General features: G+C 45.1%; 1 protein-coding gene across 2 annotated transcripts in view; it reads right to left on the bottom strand.

Annotated features, from left to right (window-relative positions):
* Positions 1–20,404, bottom strand: part of LOC119777706 (copine-9-like) — a 139,341-nt gene that overhangs the window by 71,934 nt on the left and 47,003 nt on the right. For both annotated transcript variants that reach the window (XM_038276703.1, XM_038276708.1), the window contains exons 3-4: positions 4,576–4,622; positions 1,934–2,037 (exon numbers count right to left, since the gene is read on the bottom strand). In XM_038276703.1, coding sequence (XP_038132631.1) covers positions 1,934–2,037; positions 4,576–4,622 — 151 coding nt within the window. The remainder of the gene's footprint in view (positions 1–1,933; positions 2,038–4,575; positions 4,623–20,404) is intronic.

The following is a 20,404-nucleotide window of genomic DNA, read 5'->3' as shown; positions in this document are numbered from 1 at the left end:
GCGTCCTCTCCTCGCCGCATCGTCACCGGAAGTCTCCCTTTTAAAAACTTTTGAATCGAACCCAGCAGAGAGAAAAATACTCCTGGAAATTCAGTGTGATGACCGAGGTCTTTCTGTTGCTCCTCTAAATAAGCCACCAGGGGAACCTTTAAAAATGATTTTTTTATTTTTATTTTGACAGAATCTTTTACCTCTGTTTTCTGTTTTTTTTAAGTCTCTCTGAAGATTATTGAGCAGAAGAAGAAAGCCTCCATCCCAGTGAGCCCCGGAGAATTTGTTATTTTAAACTCTTCCTCACTGCAAAAACCATCTAAAAATTAGTAAATATTTCTTACAGTAAGTGCATTGTCCCTAATTTAAGCAGGTCAATAAGATGATTTGCTGATTGAGTGAGGGTTTTTTTTTCTCTTAAAATAATATTAGATAACATACACTTGAAATAAGGTAATTCAATTATTTTTTCTTATTTTAAATCTGGATTGGCTTGTTCCATCTGCAATTTCAAGAAAAAAGTGCACTTATTTTAAGAAAAAATGACATATTTAGAGTTCAATTTTTTTAAGTGCTCTTCACTCCTTCGAGATGCATATTTGATCTTTACGAAGAAGCTTGACGCCTGTTTAAAGATTCAAAGCCTGCTCAACAACACTGCTCAACAACAAGACCTCAGCTCTAAGCTCTTTTTGCACATGAGATCTTAAAGTATTTGCAAAACCAAACCAGATGAAAGTGCGCATTCAGCGTCTGCTCTGCCGATAATGCAAGCGTAGAAGAAGAAATGTGCTGTTTACCTGTGCAAAGAAAGAAACAACGAAAGAAAAATGTCTGAGGACTTCAGTGTTGAGGAAGAGCATGAGTTCTTTGCCGAGCTGAATGCGCACTTTCATCTGGTTTGGTCTGCCGCAGTTTCCGTAGACTCGTGAACGCGCTTTTAGGAAATCCTATACACTACTGTTTATGCTCTAAAAACATTCTAAATGACTTCGTTTCGAGTAAATTCTGGACGCTACCCACTCAGGACACTTGGAATACATTGGACGAGCAGTATGGAGGAATATTGACACGTTTTTTGTGGACTTTTATGGACCTTTCTGCCTCGGGCGCCATAGACCTCCATTATTTGAATGTCAGCAGACAGCAAGAAGCCTCCCAGATCTCCAGATGCATTAGAGATATCAAAAAAGTACTCCAGAGTGTTGTTCAGCATGGGGGTGAGTAGAAAATGAAGGCTAATCATGTTTTGGGTGTACTATTCCTTTAAGATAATTGGCTTCTCTAAATCCTCCTTAGGTGTGTGTGTGTGCGTGTGTGTGAATCGAACCGCGAATCGAACCTAGAACCTTCATGCTACGGGGCAGCAGCGCTACCCACTGCACTCCACTATTAAAAGTGTAAAAGTACAATTTTTAAAACTATGTAAAGTATAAAAGCAAAAGTACTGCAGAAAAAAACTGTTAAGGAGAGAAGCTTAATGCTCTACATAAATATACATATTTCTACAATTCTGGATGATGTAAACGGCTGATTCGAACTAAGCCATTATGATGACCTGATGATTAGTTTGGAAGTATTCACTCACCGGGCAGCAACAATCAATGTGTCAGAGTATTACAGAGGAAAAGACAATGCAGGACTAAAGATTTTGGGTGTTTAAATGTTGATTTGTATACTTCCTCTGAAGGATGATTTCTAGGTATTAAAAGGATATTTATGGTTGGTCACAGTTAACTTAGAATTATTGGGTTTTGGTTTCTTAAGTCTAAATTGCTTTCTAATACTTTTTTTTATTTGAAAGGTTTTTTTTACTTATTGCGGCCTTAATAACCAAAATAAAAGAGAAAAACAAAAAATAGTTTCTTGTTCACTGAGTGACGTTCAAGTGGGGAAAACCTGCAGTGTAACCCTGAAAAGAGGGAATCATATTTCCTCTTACACGTCAAAACGAAGGTTTTGTTTCTCCTCAAAGAAGTAGTCCAGAACAAACTTCCTCACAAAGTCTGGACTCAGCGTGTTTTCAATCACTTCAGTCCGACCGAACTGCAAGAGAGATCAGAGAAGAGAAAAAAATCTATAACATACTGATCAGTTTCACTGTTGTAACAATGATGCTCCACAATTAAGTAAATAATTCTTCCCTGTGGAAAAATAACCAGTTTCGAAAGAAAATAATTTATTTCTCTGACTTATGGAAAAGAGCCTTTTATCTTTTTGTATCTGTTGTTAGATAGAAAATCGGACTCAGTCATTGTGTGAGTTACATGCTGACATAGAAATATAAAATAGGGGGGGGTCATTAGAATACTTATTCTGAGAGACAGTTTAAGATTCATAAATTTAATAATTGACCAAAATTAGATATGAATGAATACGACTTCTTATAAAATAATAAATGTTCTTCAAAATCAGTCACTTGTGGCATACCACAGGGTTTCAATGCTCAGCCAAGTTGCTTCCCACTGTTCTGTTGATGCTACTCAGCTATATTTGTCCATAAATACTGATAAATCTACATTTAAAAATTACAGGCATGTTGTTAAGGCATAAAATCTGGGTATAGCGAGCAGGTTCTTAGCTTGCAGTGCAGTAGGCCAAACGTTGGACTACAGAGATGACTAAAAATTATGTCTTGCTTAAAAGGGTTCTAGGGGAGGAAGTGGCTGGATGAATTATTTAGGGGCCGTGGGGGGGGCTCTGGTTGGGTAGCCTGTGCAGGGCGAGTGGGCCCCGATCCCGGGGGGGCTTTTGCTGGGGGTGGTCTGGTCCGGGTGCGGGGCCAGGCCCGAAACAGGAACGAGAGATGGGTTAGTGTAGCGGTGTCACCGTTCCGCTCCCCCCTATCCGGATTTTAGGTTAACTTATTGGGTCAACCGATAATCCCGGGACCAACCACCGGTGCCGCCGGGCCCTTGGTGCTGAGATTGTTGGATGTGAGTGTTATGTAAGAATGTGCGTCCCCGTTTTTTTTCTTCTCATCTTTACAGAGACTGTGTGGTGTGAGTGGGGGCACTGGGGTGGGAAGGCGTGATTGAGACTGTTTTTTTTTTTCAGGTTGAGGTCTGAACTGCTCCCTCTCCCAAGCACATCTCAAGTCTCCGCCAAGTGAGGAGCCCATTCCCCCCGTCCTGCTCTCCCTCCGCTGGCTGGGCTTGCTGGTGCACTGGTGGAGCTCGGGGTTTGGGGGTGGATGCCCGGGTGGCTACTGGCCCATTCCTGGCGGATTCTCTGGCCGATGTTTAAAAAATAAACTTTTTAAACATCTTAAACTTTTTATATATCTAGAATAAACATCCTGAATGTCTAGATATGAATTACAGATCTCCATATTCCTATTGTCACTGGTCCCAAGTTATATTTTGATCAGAAAGAAATGTATTTCAGATGTCATAAATATATATTCAATCAAGTTAACAAATGTCACTAGGATCACTTAAAATGTGGAAACATTAATATAAACTATGTCAAATTTATTGTCAAATTATTATTTTTTTGTTTTTACTTTCTAAAATTCAGTTTCTGCTGCAAAAATGTCATTTAGAAAATCTGCTATTACAGTTCAGTCTAGGAATGTGATTTTGGCCATTTGAGTGAATGAGTCGATGCAATCAAGATAGAAAACTGTATGATCTGGTTGAACTGTAAAATGCCTTGAGATGACTTGTGTTGTGAATTGGCGCTACAGAAATAAACTGAATTGAATTGAATTGTAGCTGTGTTGCTGCAGTGTAATTCTATCGTTTCATCAGCCATGTTTTCAGGGGATACGAGGGTCACAGCAACTTATATTTACAGGGTTTTTGTTTAGCAGGTTCTGTCAACAACTGCCTGCAAAATGTGGAGTAGTCCTGTGGGTATTCATGTGGGCTACCAAAGGGGTGTAGCTGACATTAATTTCTCCAAAACATTGCAGTGGACCCATTTTTTTTTTAAACAGTGCTAGTTCCATCAGCTTTTTGGCATCTGGAGCCTCAATATGAGTAGGTAGCAACATTTTGACCCTAAGCATCACTGAAGTCCTGCAGACAATGGCAAACAGTCGCTACACCAACGACGAAGAGGTGACTCACTGTCCTACTTTTGCTGTTTGTGGCCAATGTCCACAATGCAACAGCCACACGTTTATCCACAGGTAAACAGTGATGGCCATGGTTATGAGGACAAAAAATATATAACTTTAACTTTGTGACAAAGGTTATTTACTCTTACTGTTTTCTAAAAATCATCATATAACTACTGGACTAATTAAGAAGATTGTGTGGCTGCATTTATTAACTTTAATATGTTTTTTATTATAATTATTAGTTTAATACCAAGAAGTGATTTTGGTTGATAATTTGAACCTTTTTCTATCAATTCTTGCTTTTTGTGGTGTACAAATAATTATCTCCTGGAATGTTTGTCAGAATGTATTAGTTTTTTTCCTTTTAAATAACTGATTAGTTGGGGTTTGTTTTTATTTATTAAGCAGAAAATCTTTATCTACTGGATTAAGAAAGTTTGCTTTTTGCCATGCAGCTAAATCTCCACACAGCACAATCATTACATCTGATTTAAAGATTCAAAGAAAAGTTAACTTACCTCTCTCCACTCCTTAGTACCAAGAGCTTGAACGTACAATATGACCACTGAAAAGAGAGAGAGAGAAAACGGCATTATTTTTTTAGCTTATTTTATGATATTAAAATGTTCTTGTAGAAAATCCTTGCAAATCTTACACTGAAGTAGCAATTGATGTTTGCAAGAGGTCTTACAACAAAAAGAGCGCTATCCTCATTTCTTATTTATCTTTTTTTTAAAAACATAACCTCATTTTAGATTAGTCATTTTGATCAAATGTATGCAAAATATAATTTATATAAAATATAAATTTTGTCATGATTCTTTCTAAGGCTCGGACCCACATGCAATGAAGCCAAACAGAGAGACACAATATGAAAGTTCAACGGGTTTTATTGAGGTGTAAATAGAGTTTGGTGCAGAATTCCTCCAAACTCTGCTCAGTCGGAAACTGGAAGAAGAAGGGAAGACAGACTGTTAGGTTCAGGCTCAGTGGGAAATTGGAGTTTTCAATTTTGAAGGAAAGGATTTGTTGCCACTCACGTTTCCAGAGAAGAAGAGACACGTAGACTCCAGTCTGTGCGTTGGTCTTCCAGGGTTTGTTTGATTCGGTGGAGGGCGGAACAGGGTTTACCCAGAACTCGGACGGAGTGGAATGATGCAGCCGCTGGTTGCAACTCAGTTTCCCTGTGGTACTTGAACGGGTCGTGGTGAAGATGATTTCCTCACTCAGAGAGTGATCTCAGCGTGCTCAAAGGTGGTTGGATCCAAACCAGGTTGGATTCCTGTTTGGAATCCGTCGCTCAGTGTAAGAATCAGCTGATCCCACTTGGGAGAAGGCGGCCCGAAAAGGTCCAGTTTGCAGGAAGGCTTCCAGCCGAAAGGCAAAGAATAAACAAAGTTGAGTCTCAGGAAGAAACAAGCGCTCAGTAAAACTCAATGTGATCTCAGCTTGGCTAGAACAAAAACTCAAAATGCAAAAACTCAGATTAGACTCAGCATAAACAAGGCTTGGCTAGAGTACCCCAAACTGGCAAACACTCTGGCGTCAAAGTAGTGGCAACCAGCAGCTTAAGAGCAGTCAGGTGATGAGGCAACAGCTTGCAGGTGTGTGAGGAGGCGAACCGGAGCCAGGCGCCTCCTGGTGGTGGAAGGGAGAAACACAAAAGGCAAGACAAACAGACAAAAACACAAAAACTGGGATCCTGACAAATTTGAGATCAGTTTTATGATCCAGACACTCTAAAAAATCTTACGTTTGTTTCTAACATTTGAACATATGTAGTAGTGAAAGTTTATATTTTCATTGTTAGCCTACAAGGAAAACTGGAAATAGGGCCTGTAAGTATTTTCATAAATCAAAGTTAAAGAATTGATAACACTCATTTAATGCTATTTAGAAATATTTCTTTTGAGGACCTGAATTGTATGTTAGAATAAAAATGGCTAAAAGCAGACAGGAGCATTGAATTAGCTGAATATAATGAGAACCTCGTTACTCAGTTAATTAAAGAGGTTTACTCTGTTTAACCTCAAATATTTTTGGCCTGATCTTCAGAGTGTTACATACAGGTGCAAATGTGTTTGTACACACAGAGCAGAGAAGGTGGAAAGTCATTTGTATTTGCAACCTTTGTTCTCTGTGTGCATTTATCATTATGCAGATCGTGTTTTATTGACTGAACCCTAAAAAAACATGAGTGGAGGATATGCAGAGGTAAGCATTTACCACGTGCAAATTTAAAATTTTCCAAATTTGAAATAACTGCGTGAACTGGGTTACTTAAGGTGGCTACATGTTGGATTGGCTCTGCTAGCATGACTGATATTCTTTTTCAGGAGAACTTTAGTTCCTCCGTTTGCGGATCAGTTTTAATTTCTGATAGCTGAACGTTGAACGCTGTGAAACTGGAAAGATTGTTACTGATATTTTTTTCCATTTTTTGGACACGTTATTATATGTAATCATAACATCTACATGAAGTTGATTTTTATACCTGGAAGCAACTCATTAACATTTTAAAACTGAAGTAATAATTCAACTACTTAAAGTACCAGCCACGTTGAAAAGAAGGCGCAGGAGATGCAGAAAAGGAGCAAGGAGAGGAGAGAGGAACAGGAAATTTAAGCCAACTCTTCCATCTTCATGGGCAAAATTAGATTTTTAGGAGAAAAAAAAGAAGAACTCCAAGCCCTAGGAAGGACCCATCCAGAATATCAGCAATGACCCTTTATGGGTTTCTACCGAAATGTGGCTGCAGGATCACATCTCAGACTCCAGCGTCTCTCTGCCAGCTTTTTTGACCAAATGAGCAGAGATATAAAGAAGACAGGGAAACTCAATGGATGTGTGTTGACAGTTCTTGTCAGTTTGTGTCATGCAGGACATGTTACTGTGAAAATTTGTAAAATATTGAACTGTTGGCACTTGCTTTTCGTCTATATTATTTGCCCAGAGAGCTTACTTCTTTTGTAGCTGGAGTTGAAGATGCCATCATGCACCTGCTTCAGCAAACCCACTGTCATTTGGAAAAGCAGATAGACACTGCAAATCTATGAAAGGATCTTTGTCACCAACTCCAGAGGACTCCGGGGGAGGCATCAACTTCCCTGGATCAAAGGCTACCTGACAAACAGACCACAGTTTGTTCCCACTGACTGAAAAACCTGTTTAAACCCAGGAACAATCAGTTTTTAGGGGTAGTGGGAATGGCTCACTGACCTATGTCGGCCCTTGTCAAATGACTCAGCATGGGACTCGGGTTAAAATCAAACAGCTCCGGTCTGATCGCCTTACAGTAGGAACATCATACCCAGGTTGACCCTCTAAATTACGTGATACCATTGAGCACAGCGGTTGGATGTCAACAGACCACGCAAGTCCCTTTTGATCTAACAAACCAAAACAGCTCTGCTTACATTGTATAAATAAAGCACACTGACTACACCCTGGCTTCCTTCCACATTGCTCTCCATTGTTTACTTTCCTGATTTCTGTCACGCTGGTGTTATTATCAACGCTAACCCACCGAGATGGTGTCAACAGACACGCAGCAGTAAGGGGGCAGAGGCCACATGGCTGCCAGTGAGAGGTTAGACCAACTTTTTATGGCAGTGGGAAAGGAATCAAATGCCGACTGTTAGCGGGTAGCACCCTAAGTGAGCCTGAAAGCATTTATGTTTAATTTAAGAAACTGATTCAACTGTTGCCATCTTCGTTAGGCTCTTTGAATGCGATTCTGACAAAATAAATGTATGGAAACATTTTTACTGTAACCTCTAACAGGCAACAAGAGCAGGAGCTAAATCTATGAATCTGAGTGTACATTGTATGATATTTTCAACCATTGTACTCAGCCACAGCTCAAAATGTTCCCAACTCATGATGTTCTTCCACTGTATGGCCAAATGCTCTGATGTGATCTACCTGCTCACAATTCACATCCAGAAACCACAAGCTTGACTCAGCACCAAGAGATGGCGCTAGTCGGACTCGTCAATCTGGAAGAAGAAGAGGAATTTCCTTATTTTCACATGTGCAGTGAGGGAAATTTTTGTAAAATCGTAGACGCTTGTAATAGTTTCAGCAGCAGGATTTGCTCACCAACACCTCACAATGGCCGACTGAATTTCAAACATGTTTGATTTTCTCTTAAACCTTTCAATTCCTGATCGGGAGGTGGTCGTAAGAAGCTAATAATTGCTCGTTACATGACGCAGGACGCACAATAAGACTGAAACTCAGCCTCATCAAAACAACTTTCACATGACTTAAGAATTGTCCCAAAAAGGGCAAAAACTCCTCCTGGGTACACCTGGCCTTAGCAGTAGCAGAGCGTGTGTGTGTCAGAGCAGAAGGTATGAGGTCCATGAACTTGTGCAAGAGCAGAAGCTTAAGCAGAACAGCATGAGAGAGGCTGGAGTTCCCTTTCAAACCAGATTGCTGAACGAGAATGTGCAAATAGTAAAGTAACAGCAACAAGCACTTTGACTGAAGCAGAGAGCTGGTTCCTTCAGTCAGACACACCTCCAAATGTCCAGCAAACAAGCATATTGCAGTGTTGGCCTGAAAAGAAAGCATTTCTCCAGATGTTAACACTTAGGGCTAAAGCAATTAAAGTGTTCTAGTTTAAAAGAAGAGTGATTGGTAATTATATATTTAAAAAAACCTTGGAATAATGGGTTAAAAATATGAAATGTTCTTAATCTTTCTACTGCCAGCTGGAGGTCAGACAAGGATCAAAACATTGATTCATCCAGTGAGACACCAGATTGAGGGTTACCCTGATCACCATCACAAAGCAGGTCCTGATGAGAGAAGGACTAGGGAGTTTGAAGCCGTCTGAGTGTAGTTTGTTCCTCCGTTTTCTCTTTCCTTTTCCTTGGTCAGCTTAAGTGGAAGCTAATTTAAAGGAGATCTCTGTGTTTCAGCCTTGAAGCTTTCTCTCTCCAGTTCTTTTCCTCAGAAGAGATCACTCTGGACAAACTCTTTAAATAACACTTCATAATGTTTATGTATTAAATAACCAGGAGACATGACAACAGAACAGAAAAATATAATCTTACTCAGATTAGAGAAGTTGCTTAGTTACAGAAGGCAGCGCCACATCACCAGGCTCACATCTCTTGAAGTTGCCCCGAATCACAGTTAAAGAAGCATTTAATACAACTCCAGTCTGCCACATCATCACATCATTACATCATCATATCATAGTCGTTTGCAGATAAGGAGATATCCATGGCTCCAGCTTCATCAAAATATTACAGAGTGTCCCAGTTAAAACACAGAGAACTCACTGTTTACAATCATCCACTCTGGCTGTGACCCCATTTCATTCCCAAATCTCTGTTATGTACACAATGAAGATGATAACTGTGTATCCTGATAGAAGAACCGTCCTAATTAGATAAACTGCATGGGAAAACATTGGTTTTTGTTAGAAATATTTTATTTATACTCCGTTTGTGTTTCATGGGTTGTGTACTAATAAACTTTTATGATGTATAATGTGTGATTCATCGTTTATTAACTCTTGCTAAAGATCGTTCCAGATAAAGGTCATGCAACGTTCGGGTTGTGAAAGAGGCCTGAACATCCTCTATCACGTGTTCTTGGAACAATTCAATTGTAAAACAACCATATGCTTTGTTTTAACATATGTGCTGAGGTTTAAAGTAAGATCATTTTGTTTCCCTTTCCCTTTAGTTAAACCTTAGCTTGTGTAATTAGGGACATCCCCTGACTTCAATAAATAGCGAGGAGAAAGCTGAAGACCGGCAGAGTGGGTTGGAGATTTATAAACTCCGCAGTTTCTTCCTACTCTCCTTGCGAGTAAAACTAAATTAATTGTCTCTGTGCCTTTTTTCTTTCCCTGTATGTATGTATGTATGTATAATGTATTAGGTGCTTAGACCCGACAGTTTTGATATGCAACAGGCAAGTATTATTAGGGTTTACCGGGGAAAAAAAAGAACAAAGAACAGACGCCAGAAGTCCCCTACAGTGAGTCAGTAAAGAGAGACATCATCGGAGAAACTGCAGACAGGTTTGCTGGTAAAGATTGTTATCAAGGTCATTGTCATTCCAAAAAAGTAAAAAAAAACGAACCACTGACTCCCCCTTTTCAGAGGCATAGGTCAGTATCGACTCCCCAATGCTAAGGGACGGACCTGTTCTTCCATTTCAATTTGCATGTTTTTAATCTAAAACAAGGCTTTGTTGGTCCACTCTAAAGCCTGGAACTCAACGCTATTCGGGCATTTTGAATTGAAAAAGCTTCCTTGATGGGAACCGAAACATCTTCAAACTTGGAAAACAAAGTCCATTGGATTGTTTTTTAACGTTTTTTGGAATGCGGGTTTCTACAATAACCTTTAACTTACCTTTTTTTTTTCAAATTATAAGCATCACTGAAATGCCAAGGTATTTGTGTCATGAAGCATACAGATGGACCCAGTATTTAGGCGAGACAGACAGTGGGAAGTTTCAAAACGTTTAGCCCTTTATAGGGCAAGTTACTATTTTTGATCACTTGCAAAGGTCTAGAAGAACAAGATCTATATCCAGCCATTCAGCAAAGATACTGCTACATGGCTGTACATCTTATTTTGGCATTTGACCAATGAGATGAGACCTTGAATGATATACAGTATTAACTACTGTAAATTAAGTTTAAAAACAAAGTTAACAAGTCAAGAAGCTGATTGAAAAGTTAAAAAGTATAGTTAATAAGCCTAGTTAACAATTTTTTTGTTATTATTTTTTTGTTATTTCTCTTAATATTTTCGGGCAATGTAACGTTTCTTGTTATTACATTGACGTAGATTTTTGCCATCAAAATATCCATATTTTTTGAATGTTACAAAGGTAATAAGTTATTTTCCTGGATTCCAATTACAATACTGGCTGTGCCCTATAAAGGGCTAGTGATAAAATAAAACAGACAGAACAAAAATGGAACGCGGGGTGCTGTGGATCAGCAACCCTGCAGCGAGAGCGGGGGGAAGGGGGAGCGTCGCCCATCATTGGCACTTTGGTTTAACAGTTCGGTTCATCCTCTCATGAAAAGCGGGATCCAACGATGCAGTGCCAACGAGATCCAGCGCTGAGCCATCCAGAGTGTCCCCGATCCAGCAACACCAGTGAGCAGGCAGGAGATCGATTCAGGTCGGGGAAACATTTCAGAACCTGACGGTTCTGAGATCCAGGAATCCGTAGCCAGGTCAGGGGTTCCGATCCAAACAGGAACAGACAGGTCCAGGGCTCTAGGAATCGAGAGCTTTCAGGCAGGTTCAGACTACCATGAGTCCAGCAGCGAGCTTAACTCATGGTCCAGGAACAGAGACAAGACATGGTACCAGGATAAATGCGGAACTTTAAACTGGTCTCCACCTAGGAGCCAGGATCACAGGAGTTAAGACTGGCTTTCCCCTCACTCCCAGCCAAAACCGAAAGGGCTCCGCATAGAAGAGCCGGTACACGATCAGGAGACATGAAACAAACACTAAAACCCTCTCTACATACTGGCCCCGAGAGCAGGGACATGAACCATGGACTTAACTAAAACAAAATAAACAAACATGAATAACTGACACAATAACTATGAATTATGATTTGCGCCTTTAGCTTGGCGGAACCGTATATGAAGCAGTGGGAGCAGGTGGATAAGATGAAAGATAACCAGAGAGCGGGGAGGGTACGGCAGGTGAATGAAGTGAGAAATTAGATTAGCTACCGGAGCTGCGATCATGAAAATTTGGTATTATTTTAAAGGTTGTATATGAGACAGTAGTTCCGTTTACATTGCCTAGATGCCTGGATGCCTAGATGCCAGCGGCAGCTATAATTTTAAATCCAAAATACAGCCTGCCCCTCCACCACCACCACATCCCACTTCTCCTCTCTCTTTATCCAACTCTATATTCATCCTCTGTGTCAAAGGAGTACTAGCAGACAGTTATGGAGGAATTATGTTTCTACTTCAGTGGGTGAGGCAACCAGTCATGCACATTGACCCAGTACCAGCTGGAACCAGTAGGTCCCTGCTTTCTCTGCTGAGGAGAGAGGAGAAGGAAGAAAGAAGGTCAAACTAAATTAATAAAACTGAAGTGTAGAAACAGGCAGGGGAGTTTCTTAATGGAAGACTGAGATCCTTTTGGAAGGAAAGGAGACAATCAAAGCATACTTATGGCTCCTATTAACTCAGGAGACTTTCTTTTAGCTTCCTGTAAGCCATTTTTTCCATTTTAACCCATTATTACCAGCCAAGCATTGTCACTCTCCCAGTCGCTTTTGTGCTGCTCTGATGAATCGACTTGAATGTGCACTATTTAAAATAAAGGAAATAAAAGGAAGCATACGCTCGCTCCTAATTAGTGTTTTATTGATACAACCTTTCAGATTCTTGTCTATTTAGAATAATAAGCGTCGTTTCGGCTAGAAATGAGAAATAAGTTCAGTTTAGTTCATTTTTTAAAATCAAGTTATCCACAATCAATGTCATCTTCCTCATCACTGTCTTGAGGCCATATCTACGCTGCTGATAAAGTTATGGGGAGGTTTAACTTCCTGTCTCATCTACATCCATACAGTAAATTATGATAAGCAATAGCTTGTCCATAAGCTGTAGACATTGACCAAAAGTCTGCGACTTCTGATGGACTAAAACAAAGCACAATATATGCTAGACTTTTAAATTTTTTTTGGATAACACAAATTCGTATTAATTTGAATTGAAGAGAATAGTCAGATCTGAAGTATTTAAATGTTGTTTAGAAATTAGCTATTAATCAAGATTTTAATTGCAGAACTAGATAAATAAATGAGTGAACTATCCACTACAAGCATGCTTAGTGTGAGGGATTGCTGAAGAGTCAATGAGTCGATGCAATCAGCTGGTTTTCCTTAGATAGAAAACTTTCAGTCAATCTGACTGGATGATCTGGTGAACTGGAAAGTGACCTGAGATGACATGTTGTGAATTGGCGAAGACAGAAATAAAATTAATTGAAACTGAATAATAGCAAAGAGGTTGATGACAACAAAAAACGTAGAGCTATGAGGGGCGTTCAATAAGTGATGCCTCTAACCCACTTCCAGTTGTTTGATCTGGATGAAACTTTGCATGTACAATTATTTATATCGGTGTAGATTAAGTGGTAAATTCAAGCTCTGAACTAATTGTTGTTTTCTGATTTTTGCTTGAACTGAGTCAAGTCAGAAACGGAGCCTGTTGAGTGTCGAGCAGTGACCCGGGTTTTGTATCTGAAAGGACGGACACCACTGGAGAGTAACTTATGGTGATGATGCCCCATCTTATGGCCTAGTAAAACACTTTACATGAGTCAGGGGAATTAGTTATTGATCGGCCCTCGTAGCTATGCTGCAAGCGGGAAACTCTGTATTCCATGTCTTCACACCAGGCCTATGCCCGAACCATGTAAATAAATGTTTAAGTAAATTACTTGTGTATTTCACGAATACATTTAGGAAATTTGTATTAGGGTCATCCACTCTTCCATCCAATTTTTTTGGTTCATGGCAAAAAGTTCTTTGATACACTGTTCCAACCAGCTGCTTTATGTGCTTTTATTAGACTTGTCATGATTTTATATAAGGCTCGGACCCACATGCAGTCAACCCAAACAGAGAGACACAAAGTAAAAGTTCAACGGGTTTTATTGAAATGATTTGAGTTCGGTGCAGAGGTTCTCCGAACGGTTACCGAGATACGCTGCAAAAAATTCAGCAAGAAAGCTATCCTTGAGGCGTGCCGGAGCCCTCCGCAACAAGCTCTCGCAAATATCACGGCACAAACAGGAAGTTTTCCAATGAGAATAAAAGACTTCCTGTTTTTTTCTAAATAAAACACGTTCGTTTGCATGTATTGTCTGTCCTTTCTCTCCGCCTTCCCTCTGTACAACCCATATAGTACTTTCAAAAACACAAAGGTATTACTTTTACTTTACTATATCATACTTACTCATAGTAGAAAGTCAAAAAGTCGCCAAAAAATGCGGAGAAGTGTGCTGACACGCGTGATATATCCAAATGCGATCTTTCTTTACTCGACACTTCCTTATTTGGGCCGTGTTATCGCGTGAAGTTACGTGAACTTCTGTTCTCGCGAGTTAAATCTCCGGACCTGTTGCCGGAGCCGCAGAGCCGCACCGCACCGTAGTCAAAAGGGCGGTGTGAGAGGAGGTGTGCGGGAGTTGCGGCCTCCGTCGGCTCGGTAACCGCACCGGAGCCAGTGTGAGCAAAGGGTTTGACCGTATACATTGGTTTAAAGAGAGGGGCAAATGTTTGATTTTATGTCACCCTGCACCACAAAGCTACAGCCATGCACATGTGGCGTCCCTGCGTTGCCATACCAACGACTGCTTTCCTTTTCAGTGGGAGGGAAGAGGCCTCCTGTCTCTGTAAAGTGACCTGAGATGGCAAGATGTGATTTGGTGCTATAGAAATAACCTGAATTAAATCAAGCTGAATTAAACAACCAGGATGGTCTAAGTTAATGTGTGGCTGTATCACTTTTTCACTTTCTCTTTATCAATGGGTAAAAATGAGTTTTAAACATTTTATTGTCTGCATTCCTCAGTCTGCCCAGCTTCTTATACACATTAAGCTCCATGTGGCTGGTTCGTTTTTGATTCACATATTTTACTCTGTATTTTCCCCAAAGCAGATGGCTTTTACCTTCCTCCAGTCTGACTCCTGACATTGCTGCCAAATTACTATGTAGGTCTGACAAAAGTAGAGCAGGGGTCTAACTGGGTCGGAGCTCTGTGAGCGCCGTGTCAGAGAGTCACGCTTACTCTGACCACTTCCAAACATCTTCATTGAGCTCCAGGACTTAATACAATCCTATCCTCTGTCGGATCAGCCTGTTCTGGCCCTCTTGTGTCTGCCTCTATTGCTTTTTTGGTATTGCTTTCTAGAAACAGAGACCATCATCCATTTGAGACGACCTTACCAAATTGCTACTACGCTTTGGTTTCATTGCCTAATTTGCACAATTTGCATAGCTCAAAATGTGTACTTTGCTAGCTGGCTCCTGAATGCACCTTTTTAAATGATATAATAAATAAATCCATTGGTGTGTTGGTGTTCACTGTAAATGCACCTTTGGAGCCACTTCAGCTTGGGAACCAAAAATGTTGATGTTACTGGTCTATTTTGTCTTTTGTCAGCAGCTGTGTAATTTAAGCAATTTTTTTCTTACTGTATATTGCAAAGAAAAAAAAAACAGATAGTTAAACATCACTTGCTGACAATCAACACCCAAAAAATTAACCTCTGCAAGGTTTGAGGAAATGGGGAGTTGGCTGGTGTCCTGTGCTTTCCTTCTCTTTTACCGGATGGAATATCTGTGATGACACGTGGCAGAAATACGAAAAACAAAATGGGAAAAAACAGGAACAGACACTTAAGAGTCATAAACTGTCAGATACAGCCTGCTAAAGAGACAACATCAACCACTAGGTCATATAAACTGGCTTTATTAAACATTAGATCTCTGTCAGGAAAATCCCTTTTAATTAATGACTTTATTATTGACAAGAATGCTGATGTTATGTTTTTAACAGAAACATGGTTACATGAACTTAATGAAGCACATATACTGTTAGAGTCGTCTCCTCCAAACTACAAAGTGCCCACAAAGTCATTCCAACCCAGAACATAGATCATCGGCATCGTAATACATTTCATATTATTTGCCCCAAAGAAAAAGGGACTCTTTAGGGACTTTGTCTGCATATGAGTCAGAAGCTTAAACAAATGATGACACTGAAGTACACAAAAGTGGTTGCGTCGTCCGGGGGGGGCGTGGGTGGTCGCGCCTGTGGCCGGGGTTCGTGTGTGTCTGTTGTGGGCGGGTTGCGGGCGTCGGGGGTCCCTTTGGAGTGCCCCCGGGTCGGGGTGTGGCTTCGCTCTGTTGGGGCGGGTGCCGGTGACGCGTGGTGCGGTGCATCGTGCGCGGCTTGGGAGTGGAGGGTTGCTCGGTGTTTGGCGGCGGGGGGGGGGACGGGCCGTGGCCGGCGTGGCCGTCCTCCTCTCGGCGGCCTGTGGGCGGTGCGGGGCCGGAGCGGGGTGGGTCGTGCTGCTTTCGCGCCGGGCGCGGCGGGGGTGGTGGGGTCGCGTCTGCTGCTTTCTTTTTGCTGCTTGTGCCGGCTTCTGGCGGCTGGGGCGGCCTTGCTGCTCTGGCTCTCTGGCGTGCGCCGGGTGGGGCTGCTCTGTCCTTTGCTTTGCCTTGCGGCTGTGTTTGCTGTGGTCGGTGGGGGCCGGGTGGTTTCGTTGTGTTTTTGGGTGGGGGAGTCCGCCTGGGGGCTTGGTTGGTGCCGTCGGTTCGTCCTTGTCGGCCTTCCGGTGTTGTTTCTGTTGGGGCTGCTCGGGCCCCCGCATGCCGGCGGTGCGCTGCCGGGGGGATTCCTGTTCGGCGGGCTTGCCTGTCTCCTGGGAGGGCAGGCATGTTGACTTTTCTGGGGAGGAGCATCTGGGTGGAGGGGTCCTCGTGGTGTGGCGGTGGGTGTTGGGCACTGGCTTGTTTGTGGCCGTTCTTCTCCGGTGAGGGGGAGAATATTATAATTTTTTTGTTTTTGTTTGTTTTTTGTGTGGGAGGGGGTGTGTGGGCGGGGGGATCGGGGCTTGGAGTGGGGCTCGGGATTTGCGCTTAGCTGTGTTGTGTGGCTTTCTTCTTCTTCGGATTGGTGCTGTGGGACCGGTGTTGGGGGGAGTCGTTCGGGGGCCGGGGTCGGGGTGGGGGTGCTGGCGCCGGTGCCGGGGGTTTTTGGGCATTGCCCGGCCCTACTGCGGGGTGGGTCTGGGGTGGCTCCTTGGGCCTGGGATCCCTGGGGCGCATTGCCCTTGGGCGGGGTCCCCGGTGGGGGTTCGGGGGTTCGGGTTCTGTGGGGAGTGCTGCTTGGGTTCTGGGCCGGTGTACACCTGGCTGTCTGTCCCTGCTGCCACGGCCTCTGGTGTGCCGGGGTGCCTCGGGGCCTGCTGGGCTGGGGGGGGGCATGGACATTAACACCTATGGCAAGTGCTTACCCCCTCACGGGTTTGCACTCTGTAAGTGGGGGAAGGGGAGGGAGGGGGAGTAGGTATGATCTCGGCCTGGATGTCTTCTGTCGCTTGTGTGGTGAGTAGCTTGATTGTTATTGTAGGGGAGGGATTACATCTCCGGAGGGGGGGTGGGGGGTGGTGATAGAGGGAAGAAGATCTTTGAAGGGCTTTGGGTCTGGCTCCCTGTCTTGGTCCTGGTCCGTGCTGCCCCCTGGTGGGGCTTCGTCCGGGGTGGGGGCTCTGCGTGTTGCGCGTTGGCTGGCCGGCTGGGATTGTCCCTTCCCTTATTCATTTATTTATTTATTATTATTATTTTTTTTCTTATCTTCCTTTTATATTTTTTTATTTATTTATTTATTTATTTATTTATTTATTTTAATTTTATTTATTTATCTACTTATTTATTTATTTATTTTTTTTATTATTATTATTTTTTTGGATGGACAGGACGGGGGGGGGGGGTGGTGGAGTCGGCTCCGTGCCCGGCTGGCTGGTGGGTCCTGCTGCCGGTCCCGTGCCCCCGGGCTATGGTGGTGAAACTGGTGGGGCCCCCTTCTCTGGGGGGGCTCTCGGGGAACGGGGGTGCCTATTGGAGTCAGCGGGGGAGCTGGCTCCCTGGGAGTGCAGCAGGCACCCCAGTCCTTTGCTCCCCATCCCCGAAATCCTCCCTCTGCCTGCTCCATCACTCGGCCACACATGTAGGTTTTTGGGGAGGGGGTCGTTACTGGAGGGCCACACCTTCTGATGACGTCCCCCACCCCAATTTTATTTTGCATTTTAGACACTTCCATCTACATCATTTTCACAACACACATCTATGTAGGGCATTTTCGGGGGGTGGGGGTCAGGGCCACCGGGGGGGGGCTTATTTTATGGGCCTCACCACGGTCGGCCTCCTCCATCCCCTCTCGCATCTAGACATTGAGGGTTGAGGGTTGTCGAAGGGGGAGGGTGTGCTGGCACCGTCTATCTCCTGGAGGGGGGGTGGAGTGTGCCGGACACCCCCTCTTGGTACTCCCAGTTTTAATTGCATCTGAGAGCAACACGCAACAACACCACATCCGAGCGGGCGCAGGGAGGATCGGGGTCTTCTCACACCCCTGTTCTCCGGCTGCCGCCTGGAGTCTGGGGCCTGGAGGAAGAGCGGGCCACCTGGTCCGTGGTTTTGGCTGGGGCTGGCTGCGGGGCCTAGGTGGCCTGCTGGTGGCGGGGCTGTCACCTCTGCTCTCCCCAAAGAAGGTTGGATGGAGGGGCATGAAGTGCCTGGTTGAAGGTTTTTTTTTTTTTTTTTTTTGTTCTTTTCGGGGGGGGGGGGGCGGTTCTGGTTGGGTGGCCGGCGCGGGATGGGTGGGCCCCGGTCCAGGGGGGGGCTCTTGCGGGGGGTGGTCCGGTCCGTGTGCGGGGTGGGGGGCCGGGCTTGAAGCAGGAAAGAGATGGGTTGGTGTGGCGGTGTCGCCGCTCCCCTCCCCTCACATCCGGATTTTAGGTTCACTTATGGGGTCATCCGATAGTCCCGGGACCGACCACCGGTGTCACCGGGTTTTTGGTCCTGGTATTATTGGATGTGAGTGTTATGTGTGAATGTGTGTCTGCGTTGTTATTTTCTTTATTTATTATTATTATTATTTTATTCAATTTCTTTTTTTTTTTTTTTTTTTTTTTTTTCCTGTGGTACGAGTGGGGGCACTAGGGAGGGAAGGCATGATTGAGATGGTGTGTTTTTTTTTTTTTTTGTTTTTTTTTTCCCAGGTTGGGGTCTCAACCGCACCCTCTCCCAAATACATCTCAAGTCTCCGCTAAGTGCGGAGCCCATTCCCCCCGTCCTGCTCTCCCTCCGCTGGCTGGCGTCGGGGCTCACCGGTGCACTGGTGGAGCTGGGGGTGGATGCCCGGGGGACTGCTGGCTCATTCCTGGCGGCCTCTCCACTGGCCCCGGCCGGCCGGGGCTTTGCTGGGGCTCCTGTCTGGGGCTCCTGTCTGGGGGTGGGGTGCCCTTGGGGCCTCGGATCCCTGGGGCCTGGGACTGGATCCGCTTCGGGGTGGGGCTGGGTGTTGTTCGGGGATTTTCGGGGTCGGTGCCGGTGCCTTCGCTACGAGGCCGGTTCCTGGGCGGTGTTTCTTTCCTATGCCGGTTCTGTGGTATCGGTTCGGGGAGGGGGGGAGCTGCGCGGCATGGTGGGGTGCGGGTCTTGGGTCCTGTTTTGGGCTCCGGTTTTTCCGCTCGCACTTCTCCTCTTGCCTCTTGTAATTATTAATTAATTTATTTATTTACCTATTTATTTGTTATTTTTTTTTTTTTTTCTCTTCCTCGGTGGGGGGGAGCGGTTGCGGGCGGGTCGGTGTCTGGTGTCCGCTGTCGCATTGTGGGGGCCCCTTTTTTTTTTTTTTTCTCTTTTTTTCTTTGGGGGTTTGGCATGTCTGTTTTCTCGGGGGGCAGGCGGGCCTGCTGGGTGGGGGTCCTGCTGGCGGCGCGCCGCTGGTGTGTGGGGGTCCGGGCGGCTCCGGCGGGGGTAGTGTTGGGGGGCCGGTCTGGGCGGGCTGGCTGCGCTGGCTGGGTATTCGGGTGGGTTTTCCCTCCTGGAGGCATGGCGGGGCTGCTCTGTTCCCACTGATCGCGGCGGGTGGGGCTGCGGGGCGGGTGTGGGCCTGGGGTGGCTATGACCGGCGCGTGGTGGGGGGCCGGGGCGGCGGAGCTGCTCTGGCCGCGTGTCGGGGCCTGGTGCGGGCTGCGGGGGGGGTGGCGGACGTGGCTGGGCTGCTTTGGCATCGTCCGGTGGGGGGGCGGCGCGGTTCGCTCCGCTCTGGCTTTGTGCTGCCCCTCGGGCTGCTGGGGGGGGGTGGTTGCGCCGGCTGCGGTCTGCTCCTCTTGCGGTTTTGCGCCGGGCGGCTTTTCTGCTCTCGGGCTGATTCTGTGCGCGGTGTGTTTCGTTGCGCGCTGTTGGCATCGGTCTTGGTGGGGTGGGGCTGCGCTTTTGGCCGGGGGGGCGTTTTGGGGGGGGTCCCGCGGCGCTCGTGGCCGGTTCGCGGCGGATGCGCATGGGCCCCGGCCGGGGGCGGGGCCGTCTTAGTGTTTTCCTGGGTGGTGCGGTCGCGGTGGGTGTTGCGGCCGGTCGCCGGGGCTTGGTGCGGGGGGGCGGGGCGTGTTTCGGTGCTCTGTGGGGCTGGGGCGTTTCGGTCGGCGCCGTGGGGGGGCTGGTGTTCGGCGCCCGGCCCTACTTCGGGGTGGCCGGCTGCCGGCGGGGCCCGCGGACTCGTCCCCGCGGCTCCCCGGGGCGCCGGCATGGCG

The sequence above is a fragment of the Cyprinodon tularosa genome, unplaced genomic scaffold, assembly GCF_016077235.1.
Source record: "Cyprinodon tularosa strain WSP-4 unplaced genomic scaffold, ASM1607723v1 ctg1006, whole genome shotgun sequence".
Lineage (NCBI taxonomy): Eukaryota > Metazoa > Chordata > Actinopteri > Cyprinodontiformes > Cyprinodontidae > Cyprinodon > Cyprinodon tularosa.
The sequence above is the reverse complement of the archived record's forward strand: the minus strand, read 5'-3'. Positions and strand labels throughout refer to the sequence as shown.